This window comes from Toxorhynchites rutilus, chromosome 2 (genome assembly GCF_029784135.1).
Source record: "Toxorhynchites rutilus septentrionalis strain SRP chromosome 2, ASM2978413v1, whole genome shotgun sequence".
NCBI lineage: Eukaryota > Metazoa > Arthropoda > Insecta > Diptera > Culicidae > Toxorhynchites > Toxorhynchites rutilus.
This window is the reverse complement of record NC_073745.1, coordinates 64228221-64249052: the sequence shown is the minus strand read 5'-3', so window position 1 is coordinate 64249052 and position 20832 is coordinate 64228221. Positions and strand designations below refer to the sequence as shown.

The 20832-nt window shown below is 38.9% G+C and overlaps 2 protein-coding genes across 3 annotated transcripts; one reads left to right on the top strand and one right to left on the bottom strand.

Annotated features, from left to right (window-relative positions):
• The first annotated feature begins 1773 nt into the window (after window positions 1–1773).
• LOC129768284 (uncharacterized) lies at window positions 1774–5451 on the top strand. The gene is made up of 3 exons (XM_055769815.1): window positions 1774–1871; window positions 1931–2039; window positions 3723–5451. The coding sequence occupies exons 1-3, from the start codon at window positions 1845–1847 to the stop codon at window positions 5378–5380; spliced, it is 1794 nt and encodes a 597-aa protein (XP_055625790.1). The 5' UTR covers window positions 1774–1844; the 3' UTR covers window positions 5381–5451.
• A 6366-nt stretch (window positions 5452–11817) lies between these two features.
• Window positions 11818–15391, bottom strand: LOC129765257 (RNA polymerase-associated protein Rtf1). Of its 2 annotated transcripts, none has more exons than XM_055765368.1 (5): window positions 15186–15391; window positions 14861–15015; window positions 13058–14794; window positions 12562–12988; window positions 11818–12497 (listed from the first exon to the last, which is right to left on the bottom strand). In XM_055765368.1, exons 2-5 carry the CDS (start codon window positions 14936–14938, stop codon window positions 12388–12390), a joined length of 2352 nt encoding a protein of 783 aa, XP_055621343.1. In that variant the 5' UTR covers window positions 14939–15015; window positions 15186–15391; the 3' UTR covers window positions 11818–12387. The 2 variants fall into 2 exon arrangements, with proteins under 2 accessions (XP_055621343.1, XP_055621344.1); XM_055765369.1 differs by having other exon boundaries at window positions 11818–12494.
• Between the last annotated feature and the right edge of the window lie 5441 nt (window positions 15392–20832).

The following is a 20832-nucleotide window of genomic DNA, read 5'->3' as shown; positions in this document are numbered from 1 at the left end:
AAGTGTGAGTTTTGCTTATTGGCTTCAATTTAATATATCGATCATCTAAATCGGTTCAGTAGTTCAAATGTTATGATTTTTTGCAGAAAGTTATTTTTGGACAAATGGGGAAAAATGATTTTTTTTTAAATCATATCTAAAAAACGAAAAAATAGCAACCCTGATATCGAGATATGTTGTGTAAAAAATCCTCAGCTTTCAAGAAAAAATATAAAAATATATAGCGCCCTCTAGTCCAAAGTCATAAAAAAAATAAAAAACGACTACAATCAATAATTACTAAAATATAATTATGTTTTTCGCAAGTTAAATATTTTTTTATAAAAGGCTAGGTCAATTTTATATGTCGATCATCTAAATCGATTCAGTGATTCAAATGTTATTAATTTTCATTTGTCATTTTTGGGAAAAAGTGGAAAAAAATGATTTTTCGGACCACTTAATAACTTATGTGCTGTAAGTGTGTTTAAATGTTTCAACGATCTACACATACATACACAAACATACGCGTTGTTAATTTTTATAAAACACAGTATTTCTCCGTTGATATATTGGACATCCACCAAGGCTTGCGGTCTTGTCGTTTTTATTTTAAAAAAAATGCAGTGTATATTTTCCATCCGCCATACAAGGCTATACAAGTTTTAGACCACCACACGGCCATGAACCATGTCTGTCGTAACAATATCGAACAGTAACCCATATTTCGTCATAAGCAGACCCGAAAGCAAATGTAAGTTGTTGAAAATAGAATGAAAATTTTTATTCGATGTTGTTTAAATACATAGGTTGCATAGTCCTGACCCTAACTTCACTATTTTTCAATAAATCTCCTTGCATTTCAGCAAAACAATCTTGTCTAGAACAGAAAATAATTATCAGAGACAATTTTCGTTCAAGATTTTTCCTTACCTGCAGAGAATGCAATTGTTCATTAATTGTGAATAACTGTATCCTCTTTTTCGTCTGCAATGATGTCAAGGCAAAAGTACTTATGTGTATGAGTTCCAAACATCATACACACCAGATGGGCCAACAAGAAGGACTGCCGGGCCGCAGGTTGAGTATCGCTGGTCTAACGTCATGTGTATTGATATATACTAAATATAATAACTTTTCTGTATTAAAACTATGGAAAAATGTCATATGGTGAGTCAAATATTTTTGATGTGATGAATAGATGTGATGAATGTTTTACAGATATGTCTGTAAATTTACAAACATATTTGTAAATCTGGCATCTCTGGTGGTCTGAGAATTTATTGCAAGAAATCGCTTGAAAACATGCAAGAATTTGCTTGAGAATGAAGTGGATTGAGTCCGCACCACTTAGGTTCGAACGGATTCGTACGAAAACAAGAAAGTATTTTTCGAAATTGTCTGAATCTGGTCTTTCGAACGAAAGTCAGATACGGCCGTAAACAAGAATAAGGGTGTATACCTGATCAAAATACCATTGAACCGACATTGGACTGACAAATGACCCCTTGTTGAACAAATTACATATATATTTAGGGTATATGTTAAACCAAGGTTGAACCGACCGCTTATACTGGGTCATACTAGCCGGTTTGACATTTGTTTACCATTGTTATTCTGTAATATGTACGAATAATTCGTATTGCAAAGATTTACTAATCATTGGTAATATCTACCAAAAAATTCTTCATATGTACTATTTTTTCCGAGAGTGTAGGATCATTTGAGAAAAAAAAATCATCTGGCTACCCTGCCCGCTAACGTTGGCTTTGAAATTTTATCAATTTATTTTCACGGTGCTTGCGTGTTGGATTCGAGTTTTTTTTCGATTTGCGATAGCGGTACACGAGGAACACTAGAGTGCAATGGATGAGTTTTTAAAATCTTTAAGGGTAAATATGTAACAGAAATATTGTTGTTCATTATTTGGAACGCTCCTCTACCATTGTAGGAACAAGGAAAGTTCCAACCAGAGCCGTCGTATGCAGATGAGCTGGAAAAACAGAAGGCGATATTATTGAAGCAACGCGAAGTTGATAATTTGAAAGAGCTTCTCGATGGTAAGTTCAACATTGAGATAGAATGTTCTAGAGAAAATCCTAGCAGTTTATTTAGCCCGGGTCATGAAAGTTTGGTCTGAGATTTTTATTTTGAAAGGGTATTTTTTCATCGAATTATAGATTTTGGAAAGATGTTTCGAGGACTGACATTAATTCAGCTTGCGCATGCAGGAGCCTCATAGCAGATGTTGGATTTTATTTCAGCGGTCCGTGGAACGAATTCTATAGAACCGATTTTTTTTATTTGACGGTGGGCTTGTTCTAATTACTAATTAATAAATTAAAATATCAAAATATAGAGTATTTTTTGCTTTTCATGGATCAAATTTTAAGAAAACAAAAAAGTACTCCTTGTAGCCGGCTACAATATTGATATATTAAATTGTCAACGAATATTCATTGACAATTGATCATTAACTATTCGGTGTTAAGTCAGATCGGACCAAGTCGTAAAATTAAAAATTTCGAGTTATTGTTTGCATTAAGGTGAAGTTGGAAGCTAGCCATTGTAGTAGTATAGGTAAACCCTCGTGTAAAAATGGGGTAATAGTGTTTGTGAGAGAAGAGCAAAGCACACGTAAATAGATCAATTCACTTATCAGACTGTGTGGCGCTTCATTGACACGAGTCTTTGAATACATTTGAAAAAAAAAAACAAATAATTCAATACTAAAGTAAAATGTATGAACGATATGTTCCGATGAACAATTGCAAATATAAATATATATAGAAGGTGCATTTGCATATGATTCTGATTATACGCGAGCGTAACATGAGCAAATTTATAACACATGCGAATTGGGGCACTTTTGGTATTAACAAGTTCTTCCGCATAGTAACTCGATGTTGATAATTCCTTAATATTTTCATTCGTTGATCGTATTGTTTTCACATATTCACGTTGGAAAGCCTTAACCCTTCTCTTCGTTGGCCGAGACATTTAGATTGAATTTAATACTTTTCCGTTTACTGTTTTTGAAAGCATAGGCAGCCGTGGCAGTGTTCCGAGCTCTGCAATACAATTTTCTTACCCAATGTTAAAGTTGCTAAAACTTACATTATAGACCCATTAAACGTAAAAATAATAATTGTATTGAGATCAACACAATTTTATTCTATTGATTTTCATGACATGGGACGCTATGACTCCGGAATAACATTTTATTGAGTGGTTTTTATAGCTGTTTCGATGATGTTGTTTGGCATCAGTGTCGAAAAAATAACGATGCTTCCACCAATACAAACAAAACCATTGCAGAAGATTGAAAAACGAAAATTTAACTTTCAGAGCACTTGCTCGAGTTTTCCGACGTTCTTCACTATACGGTGCGAAAGCAGATGAAAATTTAATATCTTGTGAGTAATCGATTAGAGTTTGGTTGATATTACTTGATGGGAAGTGTGCGAAAACGATCATTTTCTTCACACTGTTTCGCAAAATTTTTGATTTTCGGGCGAGAGATGAGGGAGGGAGATGAAAGAAATGAGCGCCATTGTGGCAGCCATTTGTGGCTAGCTTCCACCTTCACCTTAAACATTTTGTAAGCTACATTCCACTACGAATTTTTTTGAACGCTCAATGATAACCCCTTATAGCACAAAACTTCAAATTCGTTTCACTCGAAACCATAAAAATGTCGCATGTTACGGTCTGATTTAACACCGACCAACTTATACTTACAGGCACGAAAGTATTTTGCGAACAGCTTGAAGTCGAAGATCGCTGCCTCCTAGAGCAAGCCCACAAAACGAAAGCCCTGGTAAGTCAGCTCGATGAGTTGAAGATTAAAGTCCAAAGTGTCATCGATCAGAACTTTGATCTCACAATGAACAAACTCCGCGAGAACTGCTACCGTAATACCGCACTGAACAAACAACGTCACCAAAAGCGACAGATGATAGTGAACTTGAAGCAGCAACATGAACATTACAAAGGGTTACTCGTTCAGATGCAGGAGTCGAAAGGTCAGGTATTATTGAGAGAAGCACAGGATGAATACGAGGAAGAAAAGAACAAACTTGAAGCAATTCGTTCGGAAATTAACAGTATCCGGAAAACGAAAACAGAAGGCGATAAAAAGTATTGGGAGGAGAAAAAAGCGATGTTTGTAGAGATGGCTAAATTGCAGATACAAATCAAGACACAAAATGAACAAACTTCGGCCGTTATGAAGAACAACGAATTGCTAAAGACGCGCATTATACAACTAAGTGATGAAATTGAAACCCAAAAAGAAAGAGAAGAAGCAGAAGCAATACGAAGAAAGAACGAATTAGATGAGCAAGTGATGACTCCTTTAAAAATTATTCACGCGGTTAAAAGTCAACATGTATTTAAAAACCCCAACGATTTTCCAATGCTCGTAGAAAGTATACAAAATAAACGTTCTTATGAATCTATTTTCAAACGATCTGAATTTCACAATTCTTATACATCTCGCAGAAAGGGGGAAAATACAGCAACGCATAACAAAACCACAATACCACACGCCACGTTCTTATCAAAAGCTGAATCAACACCACTAAAACGAAAGAAACAAACTGTACCAAAAAATTCACCTGATAATACTACCACAATGTATGCATCTCCATCAAATGAATTCAAAACGCAAGAGAAGCTTATAGTATCGGAATCTGAGAAACAGCCAAAACGACGACCTGCACAGGTACCCTCACAACAAGCTACCAAGAAAATTGATTCTTCAGAATCACAGCCAAAGGCTTCTAGCTTCTCGCAAGATAAACAAATCATCAAAACGAAAAATCCAACAAATGAGTTGGAGAATATAACAAAAGTATCTGAAAGTAAAACAAATGTATCTGAAGTTGCAACAACTATATCGGAAAAGGCTTCAAATTCGAATAAACCAGAGAAACAAAAGAACCAACCAGCACAAGTCGATGGAAACGCAGTCGCTACTTCTGTAGAATCGGATCCGAAGTCGAATTTCGCCTCAGAAGGCCCCACGCAGAAAGTGATTCCTTCGCCACAGAAAGATGAGAACCAATCTGGATCGATGCAAACAGAACCAGGTGCTTCAGAAGACCAAGATTACGAATCTACCAAGGATGCCGGTAATGCGGACACAGTCTCTTTGGCCAGCACCATTTCTTCGTTCGATTTAGATGAACGAGAGGGTAGCAGCGATCTAGGTTTTGACCTTTCGCCCGTTGTGGCCCGTAAAGGGAAAAAAGGCAGTGATGGCAGCGAAAGTGGAGATTTGGATTTTGATTTTCTCACGGATTCGCCTAAGCAGGCAGCTGCACCACGGAAGAATAAGAAGCAAAATGATTTCGATTTCCTCTCAGCTGATAACGATAATTCGTTTGATTTCTTCTAATTTCCTTCCACGTAAAAAGGAGATTATTTGCTTTGGCGATTTTAATTTTGGTTTCTCACTCACTATAGAAACTTGCTGAATTATTTGAATTCTTGAATAAATCTTCATTTTATCTAAAATGTATTTAGATCTTAAATTGTGTTGATGAACAAAATCACTGATGGTATCAACAGGGCACGAAATCTTCGAAGATGAAAAATGAACTCTTCTCTCATTAGCTTCGCTACGACTAGGACTACTTCGACATTCGCCGTCAATATGCCTTGAATTGACGAGCACTTACTATAAATAAAATCGCTAAAAAATAAAGCGCGGTCGTCGTGAACAGTCGTAAACGGTCGTAAATGTTCGTATTCTTGACGTAAACACAAACATAGTGAGAGAGTGAGCAGTGAGCAGCTGCGATGCGTTTTTTGTGTGAGAGAGTGTGTGCGTCTGCGTTGTTGCGAGAGTCTGTTTGAGTGCAACAGCAAAGCTATTCCAATGACTTTGCGGTAAACTTATTAAAACATAGAATTGGGCCGCTAGTGACGAGCATTAAAAGCGAAGATGACAAATAGGTTATTTTAACTAACAAATGGTTATTTTAATTGACGTGACTAATGAATACAAATCTGCATCTTCATTCAACCTGACTTCAATCCACACTAATAATTCCCCGATACTAATCTCGTTACCTGCGTACACAATTTTATTTTAAGGTCTATATAAAGTGAAGCGAAAATTTGATTTCTGATACAAAAAAAGTAACACCATTAATAGATGGCTTCATCGTTTACTCACCGTGAACTCAAACCAATGAACTTAGACAGTTAACAGGTATACTATAAATGTCCTTGCATTAGTATTGGTGAATAGCGTGCAGTTTGGGAGGAATTCTAAACAAAATTTTAGTTCACCTTGTCTCTGAGTTGTGAAAAACACAAACAGAAAAACGGATTTATATGAATAAAATTCACAAATTTGTCAGTGTTTCTGAACACAACACCGCATACTATTTTAGTGTGGGTAATTTTCGTGTGAGATACAAAAAAAACTAGCTCACCTGTAGTATATGTCAAACCACGTTGAACATACGTGATACATGAAAGAGAGAAACGAATTCATTTTGGGAGGGAGTCACTACAATATGCAATGACATGCATTTGATGGGAAAGAATGAAATGAGATAGTCGAGTCGTAGACTCAGCAACTCAACGCTCGAATGACTGTTGAGTCATGTTGACGGAGAATCTGCCAAAACTCATTTCCAATTGAATACGAAGGCGAATTTCTTCATAGTCCCCGGACTATTCTCAGTTGAAAATGACTTTGCCGGTTCCCGGTATAAAACGCTGCAGAAACCGGCTGCAACAGAAACTACCACTCAGAAAAAGTGTAGTAGGCTAGAAATATTGTTGCGCATTATTGTATTTCAAAACAAAAATTAACAGGGCAAACGTATCGCCCCGGGACGTTCGCCCGAGCGTCGGACGTATGCCGTCCGACGCTCGTTATAGCTTGGTCGGACATTGCTAATGGAACGTATCCTATGTTTCAAACTAACCGAGCAATCAGTGGATCCCAGGTGTGCGTGCGAGACACCGCCGCTCCCGGCGATGCTGCGATTTATTCCCGTCACGGACTTTGCCGAGCCCTGATATCAAGTATGTGAACTGCCGTCTAGAATAAATCTTCCCAGATATGATTTGATTTGATTTGAACACGATCTTACCGGTGAATAGTTTCTGTATTGATAAAACAGTTCACATGTTGAAACTATTTTGGAGATGCATTTTCATAAATAATTATGTTCTACTAGTCGAGCCATTTCATTTGATATTAACATTGATGGGGGTTTTGAGAAAATATGTTGTCCGCAGGGTTATCACATTTAATTCTGTAAAGTTTTCCGAAAAAATCTGTATACACCCAGGTTTTTTTACGCGGATTTTCGAATTAATGCGGTGTTTTTTACGAGGTACGTACCCCCCGGACCTGGGACCAAGTTGTATCTGAGTCACTCAATTTTGTCCCAATGAGATTCGTCTTGAGTAGCACGAGTTCAATATAGAAGCCACGAAAAATTGATTTGAAGGTCAGTTTTCTAGCTACATCCAATCATTTTCAGCTTCTTCTGCATCGATACCAGCGTAATCATCCTCAGGCTTCTTCAGAAAGTCTTCAAAATCTTTCACATCAAGGTCAGCATCAGTGAATCGTTGGCTGTAGCTCTTCAAACATATGTTACCCAACAGGATCAACGATGACATCCTTGTCTCATTATAGAGTTCGCAAAACAGAACTTTCTGAAAAGTCCAATAGACGTTATTGATTTAGTCATAGGATCGTTTAACACTAAACTTACCGATGTTTCATGTATAGCTATTCCTACCACAGCGAGTCAAGTGACCCTTTATGAATAGTTAGTGAACAATGACTCGATTTATATAGTTCTGTTGAGAAACGTTGCATACCATTTTTCTCCTGTATATTTCGACATTTTGGGATAACAATTATTAGCAAAACAATTAAATTGCAATTTTTGACACGCAAAATAGCACTGTAGCTTGGAATGGGTTTTCTTTTATTCAACCAATGAAGAGAGACCAGAGTAGCTTGGAATGGTTACTGTTAGCTCGCTTGGATAGCCAGTAATACAATTAATTCAAATCATTTACTCTTCATTCACAAATACAACAAAATATATAAAGCAATAGCAAAAATGTGTAATGCAATTTTTTTTTATCACAACCACACATATAAATCTTTCTGATAGAATATAAATGTTTGCACGGGTCAAGTGAAAAATTCACCTTAAGGTTACTTATGGTTCACCTTAAGGTGAAGGTGGAACGAAGCCTTTGTAGTAGTATATGTAAAACCACGTATTTTCATGGGGTAATAATGTTTATGAGGGAAGAGCAAACCATTTGTTTTGGTTTTGGTACGTAAATAGATCAATTCACTTATTAGACTGTGTGGCGCCACACTGACACGAGACTTAGAATACATTTGAAAAATAACTATTAACTATTCAAAACTGAAGTTAAATGTATGAACGATGTGTTCCGATGAAAAATGCAATTTTATTGCATATATATAGACAGTTTATTTGCATATGACGTAAAATTCTGATCATACGCGAGAGTAACATGAGCAAATGTATAATAGCGGGTTTACATCAGGGAGATCTATAGCTATAGATGGATTCATTCACGAGAAAATAGATGTAAACGGGTGAGAATATATATGATACATTTCTTCTAGGTATATATGACCACTTTGAATAGAATAAATTCAGACATATGTAAACGCTGGTGAATTTCTCACTGGTGAGAAATCCCTATAGTTGGATGCAGTTCTACTTGAGGTGAATAAATTCACCGAAAATATGAATATATTCATCATATAAGTTCGCGCTAGTGTAAACGGTTGATGCGATTTCTATAAATCTCATCATATTTCTTCACATGAATATATCCCTAGTCTAAACCCTCCCTAACACATGCGAATTTGGGCTCTTTTGGTATTTAAAAATGGTGTCGAAAAAATAACGATGCTTTCACCAATACAAACAAAACCATTGCGGAAAATTTAAAAATGAAAATTTAACTTTCGGAGTACTAGTTCGAGTTTTCCGACGTTTTTCATTATACATTGCGACGACAGATGAAAATTTTATATCTTGTGAGTAATCGATTAGAGTTTGGTTGATATTACTTGATGGGAAGTGTGCGAAAACGATCATTTTCTACACAATGTTTCAAAAAATTATTGAATATTATAATAGATTTTAATTTAATTTGTTAATTAATCAACGGGCTTTAAGGCCCTAATGATGTAGCTTACTTCTAACATTGCATTACATAGAAGTGGTCACATAGTCATAACATAAACCAAATTTCACATGGTAGTTTCATCATTAAAAAAAGAACTAAATCTTCGACGATGAAGCATTCGGGATAGGTTAAAGTCGAACAACCTGGTTACTCTGTCTGTCGTTGCAAACCACTGAATCCACCGAACATGCTATAGTTCGTGCGTAGTACAGGCATTCGTAGCATCGCATTATTCCGGAGAGCTCGAGGTCGAACGTTGATGTTGATGTTTTCCAAGAGAAAGGGACAGTCTATGCGTCCTTGCAAAGCATCAGCGATCAGCAAAGCTCTTGCTGTGTCTCTACGAACCGACAAAAATTCCAAGTTGATCAGCTGACAACGACTCTTGTAATTCGGTAATCGAAAGGGGTCTGTCCACGGCAATCTACGAAGTGCATATCGCACGTACCGTCGTTGAACTGATTACATTATTTCGACACGGTTGTTGTAATGAGGAGTCCAAATTGCTGAAACATACTATGAAATGAAACGAATTAGAGAGCAGTAAAGGGCTTTGAGGCAGTAGATGTCCGTGAAGTTTTTGGCAATCCTGAAAATGAACCCCAGAGTTCTGGACGCTTTATTAACCATGAACGAGATGTGCTATTTTAATGAGAGTTGCGTGTCCAAAATAACTCCCAGATCCTTGACTTCGCTGACGCGCTCGACTACCGTGTCGAACAAGACGTATTTGTATAATATGGTCTGTCTCGTACGCGCAAACGAGATAACAGAACATTTGACAGAGTTTTCATCCATTCGGTTAGAGTGCACCAATCTGCAAAAGCATCCAGCTGTCGTTGAAGGAAGCGACAGTCGGCTGTTGAGCAGATCCGAAGGTAAATTTTCAAATCGTCTGCATATGATAGTTGTGGTCCTTCAATTACCAGATTTACGTCATTGAAGTAAATCAGAAAAATTAACGGACCCAGATGGCTACCTTGTGGTATGCCGGACGTAGCAGTCAAAAGAGAAGATTGGCAATCACCAATAACGCGGCTAGTCGACGGCCAGTGAGATATGATTGGAACCATTGCAGAAGGTTGCCGTTGATCCCGAGTCTGTCCAGTTTCGCGATAGCTATACAGTGGTTCAATTTATCGAAGGCTGCTGTCAAATCAGTATATATGGCGTCCGTTTGAGCATGCTTTAACATACTGTTGGTAATGTAACAAGTTAGGCATAGAAAATTTGTGGTAGTAGAACGACCTGTCGTGAATCCGTGTTGATCAATACTAATTTACGGCTTGCTGAGAGCATCTAGCGGTTCTATAATAAAAAGCTCAAACAATTTTGCCAAAGCACAAAGCGAAGTGATGCCGCGATAATTATTAACATCTTGTCTATTTCCTTTTTTATGGACTGGGAACATATACGATAGCTTCCAACAGGTCGGAAAAACACCCATGGCCACGGAAAGTAGGAATATGTGGAGCAGCGGAGTCAAGAAGTCATGCATGTGTTTTGAGAAAAGCAGATGGGATTCCGTCCGGTCCCGAATTAAACGACGTTTTGAGCTTTGAGAATGATCTAAAAATCATCTCCATATTGATGTCAACTCTACTCAGAGTTTGGCTAGAAAGAGGTATGCAACTAGCGGCATGCCCGATATGGTCTGCTTAATTGTTCATCGGTGAAAACACCGGCGATTTTTTCTAAAAATAGGCTGCAGATATCCTTCTGGGTAGATGCCACGCTTTCGTTGAACGTCATAGACGATGGCAGGCCCGCTTCATGGCGCTGCTCGTTCACAAAATTCCAAAATTGTTTGGGACCTGATTTGAGTTTTCTTTGTATTCCACGCTGGTAATGCTGGAAGGATTGCTTTGCAATACGTTTATATTCCTGGTTGATTCTCGCATACTGGCTTTGGAGTGTTTGTGTGCGATGTCTAGTGAACATTCTCAATGCGGATTTTAGTCTTAGCAGTACACCGGTTTGTCATGGTTTACGGGATGCATGGAGGCACTTCTTCTTCGGCACATATCAATCGATAACATATATGAGAACGTTGGAAAATGTTAGAGCCTCAGAGGCGAATGAACTGCAAAGTTTAAAGCCTCTTAAAAACAACAAAAGAAAGAAAGAATGTTAGAGCAAATGAAGCTAGATAGCATCTGGGTCATGCCATGATGGTCGGCATTACGTAAGTCGTTGAAAACGGCTGCGGCTGAAATATCGAAATTCTCCAACAGCTTTGTACCAACGGTGATCAACAGGGGTGAATGATGAGGGGTAAGTTTCACAAGAGGTGCAGGTGCCTCGCATAGGATTGGGGCTGTGTCCTGTGCACTCACGAAGCAGAGATCCAGACTACGATCATTCTGGTTAGAAATGTGGTTGATTTGCGAGAGTGGCTAGGCTATAGTTGTCCAGTAGAAAAAAAAACGTTAGGTTGGATAACCGAGCGTCCCAAATTCGGATTAAAAAAGCTGTCGTGAGATTTCAGGAAGATTAAAGTCGCCCATCACACTGACTTAATGTAATGTAGCTGGTGTGAAATACAGTATTCTATGTCAAGTGAACGGAATTATGCACTGGCTGGTATAAGGGAGCTTTACGGTAGTTAAACACATCTTCTGTTTGAATCTAACAATTCGCCTGTTATGTTTATTCGTTCGGTAATAATCTGTTATATAGTTATGCGCATACAGTGTTTCTTTGTCGCACTAATTTGATTATCCTACATAACTGTAATCACCGTTTTATCGTAAAATAGAACGACTAAAATAAATATAATTAGAAGACAATTAATATTCTACGTGTATCCGCTAATTAGTTGTGATTTTTCAGCTATTACCATACGAACAGCTCTTAATCTGTTTGCATCACAATAGAAAACACTGAAAAAACGGAGGTATTTTTTATACCATCGGGGGGTCAACATGAAGCGGCCAAACACATACTCATTGTAAGGTAAAAACAAAAATTGTACAAACTTGTGAGCATTGCAAGTAATAGAGAACCCCTCGATTGTGATTTGCGAAAATTGAGTAGGATTTGTTCTAAACGAAATACTTCGAAGTGTTGTGTTACAACATGCTGGGCTTGGTGGACGCGGTCGTGAAGACATGTATCCTAATACCTCTAGAACAGTACATGACAGCAACAGCAAACGGTTGTCTGGTAAGCCATTCTAGACTCTATTTAGATTAAACCCCGCTTTTTCTTGTAGTCCTCAAGATTGAGCGAGCGTTTCGGGCCAGATTCCTTCACGGGCTTCTCCACCGGTTTCGGAAGCACATTGACCGAGCCTACTTTAAAGAGATGGAAGATTGTTAAAACACGGTGATTGATAAACACTTTGCTGAAATGAATTACTTGGTAAAGGCACGTCCAAATCAATTTCGAAGTCATGCAGCGAGTATAAATTGTTATCCGAACTAGAGGATGCCCGTTTTTCGTCCGGCTTCTTTTTCTGACCGGGCGGGGGAGGTGCTGCCATTTGGATGGTGGGTTCCTCGTCGCGTTTTTCTGACGCTTTAAAGGACATCCGTGGCTGCGTTTGACGCCTGGTGAAGGGATCCTCGATTTTAACACCTCGATTCGCACGGATTTCCTCCATAATGGCCTTCTCGGCATCCTCAACGTTCCGTTTCCGATTGCGGTCGTTGATGTAGGATATCAAACTAATACTACTGCTACGCTTCTTGTCCAGGCTACTGGCGCGTTCTTCGAGCTCCTGTATTTGCGTGTTGAGATCACGTGCCAGCTCATCTTCTCCTCGTAACTGGGCGGCATCCCTTTCCTGTGTGAGAGAATAATTTAGAACATACGAATTTTTGCAATACCGATACCTGACAAAACAATAACATACCTTCATTAGGAGGGTTTTTTTCATTGCATAATTTGTGGGATGCGCTCGGAATCGATTCTTTTCCTCGATGATCTTATCGATATCCGAATCATTGAATTCGTAGCTTATTGCTTCCTTAATATCTCTTTGTTTCTTTTCAATCATATCCACCTGGGGCATCGGAGTTCCGCTAGCTTCACACACGCTAAGCCATTTCGTATACTCGCTGTCAGTGAAATCCTGATTCGAGATAAACTCCAACCGGAAAACGCGCTCCTGACTGCCATGCTTCAGCCGGAATCCCTTATTCGTACGACCTTTTCCAAGCTGATAAATTTTGGCTGTCTCTACAACTCCCACTATTTCCGCTACGCGATAGACGGGTTTGCCATTATTGTTTCCTATGTTGATCCGCACGAAGCAATTCAACACAGTTTGATCAAACATCGGCAGATTGATGAATCGTTCGATTTTATGCCTTGAGATCCGCAATTTATTGAGTTCGTCCCGGGTACTGATGGCTACCGGTTTTTTGCTGGAACTCGAGCCAGAAGTGCTCTTCTTTTCCTTCGACTCACCCGTAGCTTCACTATCCGAGGAGGAACGACTATCGCTCCCGCTTCCACTACTGGTTCCCGAGCGTGATCGGCGTTCAGGTTTCTTTTCCGATTCTGAATCGCTACTGCCAGAGTCATCCGAATATATATCGGAAGCCTTCAGTTTCTGAGATGATTTTCCACCGGGAACATCTTCCAACTCGTCCTTATCGTCGGTTTCAGCTTTACGTTGGGCTTCCCGCTTTGCTTCCTCTTCCTCGCGTTTAGCTTTACCTTCCCGCTTCGCCTTCAGCATAGCCATCGCATTGCTTCGTTTATCATCCGTCCGATTGGCTTCTACATTTTTCTTACGTTCTTTCGATCGCTCCTTCGGATCGAAATAATCGGAAGCACCAGAGGCTGATTCATTCTCTTTATTCTTTTCCGGAGATGACAGTGGACTGCCCATTTCCACTTCATCCTCAGAGGCCTCCTGCTTCTCTTCTGGCGGGGGAGGCGATGCCTCCTTCGGTTTCGGTGAGGGTGCTTTCACTTTTTTCCGTAGCTCTTCCTGTTCCTTCTGCTGAATTTGCTTCTTCTTCTTATCTTTCTTCTTCTTTTTCCTCGGAGGTTGTGATTCTTTGTCCTTAGCCCGTTCAGCTTTCTTGGCGAGTTTCAGCTTCCTTTCGATTTCCCAGCGTGTCTTCATCACATCTCGTCGCTCGATACGTTTGAAGATTTCAGTTTCTCGTTCCTTTTCCGATAGTGCATTCAATCTGGCGCGATCCTCGTCATCACCCATCAAATTCTCATCGAAACCGTCATCAAATTCCGAATCGCTGCTACTGCTGCTGCTCCCACTTTCGTCGTCACTATCGTCACCCGAACCGGATCCCGAGTTCTCATCGGAAGAAACCTGACCTTCCTCCGGTTCCGACTTGTCGTCCTGTGCGATCTCCTCTTCCGGTTGCTTCCGCTTCGCATTGCCACGAGCAGCAACCGCTGTAGCCGCAGGTTTCTCCTCCTGGTCTGATTCGTCCTCTTCTTCATCGTCATCCTCCTCGGATTCTGACGAGGATGCAGCAGGTTTAGCACCACGCTTTCTGCGAGGGGCTGCAGCCTCGTTCTCAGAGTCATCCTCTGACTCAGATGAAGATAAATTTTTGGGCGAATTCGAGGCCAATCTAGAAGCTTTTTTCTTCTTCGCCAGGGACAGTAGATCCTATATTATTACGACATATTATTTGTGAGAGATTTTATAAGTCAAAGCTAAAAAGTAAATACTTACAGAATCCAGATCAGAACCGGACTCAGAGTCGCTGCTACTTTCGGAATCGATCAGTGGTTGGGCCTTCCTTTTCACCATCTTGTTTTTTTCTGCTACCCCTAATGTCAGTAAATTTACAACGGCTTTGTTTCGACCTGTTTGTTACAACCTAGGACCTGCAATGTGTTAGAACCAAAAAACAATTATAAATGGCATGTAGGATTTTTTTTTCAACGAGTCGTAACGTTTTCTTATTTGCGTCCCCCGAAAATTAATTTCGTATTAAATTTGGAAGCGTCAAACGTCAGCTAATTTTCAACACAGCCCGCGATGCTTTCCTACTTACCTTGCGGAATACTGCCTCATAGAATCTCCGCTGGGGGGAAACAACGGACAGAAGATGACCGAATACCACTTCCCGATGTTGCTGATGTTAGTTTCCGTTCCGGAAGGACAACAGTTGCTCTGAATTTTGGTCAAAATCGTCACCAAAATTCTCGACTAGTGTCGTTGGTGGTGCGAAGCGAGAGTGACAACAAATTTTCCGCGAGCTCAAAAGCGATGGGATATTTTTCAACCGAGAAAGGCCTTTGCGTTAGGGTTGCCAGGCGACCGGGACGGAGCACAAGCTGTCAAAATTCAGTAGGGTTCTAAATCAACTATTGCTTTGAAGTGTACGAACAGAAATCATGCGCTGCTATGTTGGAACTGCTCCGAGTTTTCTTTCTTTCTTTCTTTGTTTTTAAGAGGCTTTAAACTTTGCAGTTCATTCGCCTCTAACCGAGTTTTCAAATTTCTTTAGCTTATATAATACTCAAAATTTTACAAATGACAGAAAGTATATAACCATACTTTTACAAACCGCGGTTATCTGCTTCGCTCGGTAGCAAATTTCGGTACACATTTATTTTACTCCGTATGGAAGAAGGAAACAACGCCATTCATTTTTTCTTTGCCTTTATGTACATCGTTCATTTAAATATCCAATACTGCCGATTTTACGAGTGGTTCAAAGAAATTATGCTTAACTATTATGATTACGGATTTAATTGAAGATTTTGACTAATTTAATTGGTGATTGAATATGCTTGATTGTCTTTGAAAACTTTTTTGTATCTTTGAATTCGTTAGTCCAAATTCTTCAAGGTATTATTATTCGCCGTTCTTTGATGGCAGAAATGTTATAAAAATAATTAGTTTTCACTGTGTAATTTATTCTGAATTCTATCATTATGGTGGGTTTGGACTAGTGATATATTCATGTGAAGAAATATGATGAGATTTATAGGAATCGCATCAACCATTTACACTAGCGTGAACTTATATAATGAATATATTCATACTTTCGGTGAATTTATTCACCTGAAGTAGAACTGCATCCAACTTTGGTGATTTCTCTCCAGTGAGAAATTCAAAAGCGTTTACATATGCTGAATTTATTCAAGTTATATATATACCTCGAATAAACGTATCATATTCATTCTCACCCGTTTACACCTATTTTTATGTGAATAAATCCATCTATAGCTATAGATCTCCCTAATGTAAACCCACCATTAGTCCGTAGCTGGGTCATGCGGATAGAATCAAACTGGTTCTCAAAAAGAATTCAATAGAAATGTCAAAAGAGATTCAATAATCAAGGGGGAAAAAGGTGTTACTTTTCTTATAATGATCCACTACATAGATATAGTATTGTTATAAAAGGCAAAATAAATCAAAATTAATAAAAATGAACGAACTACCTTTTTGAATCAATTAATGCTAGCGTTCAGAATCAGAAAGATCTAGTTGATATTTTGGAAGGAACTGAAATTTCAGTATTATTGAGCTAATTTGAACTAATTATAATTAAATTGTACTCCCCGCCAAAATTTATCATTTTTTATGTGTTTTCGGACGTTATAAAAACCTTTTTCTTCCATTAAAACAAAAATACGAATTACAACATTTATCCCATTCGGGTTCATACAAAAGGCAAACAAATCAGGATCAATCAATAATACTTAAATGGACTTACTTCGTGCCACCCGAACATGGTCTTCATTGAACACTTGACTGAGGCGCTGTGTAATTTCGAACTGCTTGCTCAGCTGATTGAATTTTGACTTCTAACACTGAACTTTCGGTCGCCACATTTCGTGCAATCTGTAGCAAGAATATTCTGAATATACCAATCAGGATTGTATCATAGAAATAGAAAAACTACCTCTGACATTTGACACAACATTTTGGTGTCTTAACTTTTCGCTGAACAGATGGGTAGAAATTCACAAAGCTTTTAAAAATTTTCGGAATTTCACAGTCAGATTCTGCGATGTTGTCGCCACTCCATGGATTAGGATTTTCCCGGATGGAATTCGCGTAGTTATGAATATAGTAGCAAAACAATCTCCGCTACGTGTTGGAGTTGGACGTAGTCCTCTTGTTCGACAATCGGGCCAATTGTTGGAGAGCGTTCCGAAATTTTACCAGGTTCCCTTTTCGGTTGAACTGGAACAACGTATTTCTATTGAAATGGTCCTGCAAAAGTAAAAGAAAACTTTGCAACACTATTAGTTCATAATAATTCAACCATTGCACTTACTCCACAGACATGGGAATCCTTTTCCGGAATAAGTTTGTCGTCTCATCGAAAACCGACCCAGTGCATTTGTAAGAACGCATTCGAGGGGAAACAATGGATACTTACGTGAGTATTTTTACACGAATTCAGACAGTTTTGCACTAAACAACGCATTTTTAATCAAACTGACCATGTTCTTGAGTAAAATTCTGCTTTGGACACAAACGTAAATAAATTAGGTCTGAGTCACGAAAACGTTTTATTCTTCGGTCGGAGAGACATTTGACAAAATACACTTGATAAAAATACTTCATTGACTTCGCATGACTCCGGTCCGTAGTAATGTCAAAAAACTGCTGCGTTTGGTATCCAATTTATTTGAACGTAGATCGATCAGAAAGCGCAGAGGGAGAAGCAACGAACTGTCCCAACTGTACCGCGAACCCAGCATCCAGTAAGTTATTGAGACAGAAGGAGTGCGGTAGGCGGAACATATTTTGAGAATGTCAGACAGTACTGCTCGAATCTATTTTGGGGTGTACAAGAGGAGCTCAGAGAGCGATGTTTTGGTTTCTGGTGTTGCAGGCTTTAGCGAGAGTCGGCGGAACACAAATATCTTATCTTACAATCATATGTTTAGCTCAATAGAAGCTATCCTATCGATAAAACCTATAAAAGTCTGATTTTCTTATGAGAATAAGACAGCTCTTGGGTATTCTAGTCGAAAACCTTTACATGAACCTTTACATTACATCATGATTTTATTGTATTCCTCATCGATACGTACTCTCCAATTGGTAACACCAATGGAGTGAAGATAATATGGTTATATACAACAAGTCCCAAGGTATCGTCAAACGCATGGTTCAATGGATTGAATGTAGGTCGGGACTTCATTCGCGTGATGTCTAATCATTACTTATTAGATGCACAACTGTATTGCATTGGGATCATTGAAAGTAATATTTGTGTTTGTTGTGATGGTTTTCATGACATCGAATATGTGGTCTGGTGGTATGTGACACATTGACACATTGGTGGTATGACACATTACATCATCTTTATATTTAAAAAATCCATTGCCACAAATGTTTTCCGCACATCACTTGAGAACGGGATTTTTAAAAATAAATTTCCAACTTCCTAGGTTGGCATGGGCAATGGCACCAGGTCAGTGGAGAGAAATTTGCGCCGTAGAAAGATTCCTAGAAGTTCTTGTTTCCCTTGAATTTTATGACCAAGGATCTTCGAGGTTAATATATCGAGTTTTGCAAAATAATTCGTTATCCTTCAAGAAACAAAACAATGCTCCTCTCGACGCATCGTCACTCAGGACGCCCAGTACACACCCGCTGATCTCTTAATGAAATACTTGACGCTGTGGTGGATGTTGTAAAACCGAGCAGTGTCTTGTCCTTAGTCTGGACAGTACTCGGCAACGAGGAAGCCAAGACATCTTCGAACCTAGTAATGGAACCTTTTACTTTCCACAGAAATTCACATCCTTCTGCGAGCCCCCTTTTGGCCCAAAAGGTGCGAAAAGATTTTGTGATCCATAATTTCTCATCGTCCAGCGGCTTCCGTGTAAAGAATTGTATGACCAATTCCTGCAAACCGGTGAAGATTCTAATTGAAGAGAGTGTGGTATTGCAGCGAAATTTAAAAAAATAGGATTTGGTTGATAGAAACAATAGATATTATCATGCATTTTTTTGAGAAAATAAACAAAAAAGCATAAGAAAACACTAGCTCTTAAGTTTTCCTTTCAAAATGTTACTTTATTTCACTAATTCGAGTTTTTTACAACTGCAACCAGTACCAAATTTCGAATCTCTCAAACGTATGTTGATTTGTCCAGTTGAAAATATGATCATGGTTTGTCCACTTATTTGAATGCTCTAATTAAGTGCACCTGTGTTAAATCAGGTATTCAAATGGTTCAAAAAATCGAGGGATTGTATCCGAGACAAGACCGCTTAGGACGTAGGACGCAATCTTTTTTTTTTTAATTTGTTGGTTTATCACTTCGAATATTATTTGCGAATTCGTTGAAATTTTATAAATAACTCTTTAGTAAATAGTTCCGGGGACCCTGAAATGGTTCAAGGGCTTGCGTGGTTTTGTAGAATCGTTTCGAGAAGCAACGATTCTTTTTGCCTTTGCGAGAACAATACACTAATTGGTCATATGTCGCAATTTGTTTCTTTATATCAATGCACGCATTGCACTGAGTATTTAATGAGAGGCATCTTCGGTGCATCGCCAATCAACAAGCATCAACCACGCGTCTAACAGATGCACACAGTTTCAGCGATAAAAATGAAACATCGAAACACACTTCATGTGAAATATTCGGTAGCGTTCACAGCTCGAAGGGAAACATAAAACACAAAACGATTTCCAGATGATGATTTGGTAAGTATTCAGACCTTTTCTGGATTATAACACTTATAAATATTGTATACATCATGCTTGAACACCATTTGTATCAGATTTATATATCTAAACCATGTATTAAATGGATCTCGGTGACCTCAATTCTGATCATGAATTGTCCGACTAGCTGATGTTGGTTTGTCCAAGGTGCCTAGAAGTATATCCTAAGGTGGTCCAACATGCTAAAACTACTCTGCAGCCATCTTGGAAGTCTACTGTGTTTTGTTTGTAAACAAAATACAATACGCTTGTGCCCAAGCTCTCTCGTGATCAGTCTGTCTCTTTCACGCTTCAAGCAAATAATTCCTCTTCTGCTTTCTTCCGTACTGTTTTCATATACCGCTCCCCTAACCAACTTAGTGACGAAACGTCCTCACCTAGTACCATAGACCCGTGTTAGGTTTGTCCACATGATTACTATGGCTCCCGCTTGGCGCGCTGCAGTTTGTTTGTTTTGTTCTAAGCGTGAAGCAGCAATAAAGTTTCTCTGTGTTGAGTTCTTCTTCTTCTTCTTAAATGGCACTAACGTTCCTAGAGATACTTCGCCGTCTCAGCGCAGTATTACTTGCTTCATTTTATTAGTACTTAGTTGTTTTTTTTTATCTGTATTATAGTGATTTTCAACTCATTTGGCTGGTTCGTCACTTTTACTTCCATTTTTGGAAGAATGTCGGGAGTGAGAATTGAACTCGTGACCTTCAGCGTGAGAGGCATGGATGTTACCACTACGCCAGATCGCCTCCAGTACTTAGTTGAGATTTCTATGCCAAATACATGCCTTGAACGCATTCTGAGTGGCAAGCTCTAGAATACGCGTGATCACAGTGCAAGTCAGAGGAAATTTCTTTGACGAAAAATTCCTCCTTCCAGAATGGAAATCAAACCCGAACCCCCAGCATGTTAGGTGCGACGCTAACCACTCGGTCTAGGGGGCGCTGCTGTTGAGTGCTGTTTACCTTTAAGATGCTCAAGAAAAAACAAATTTCTGAAG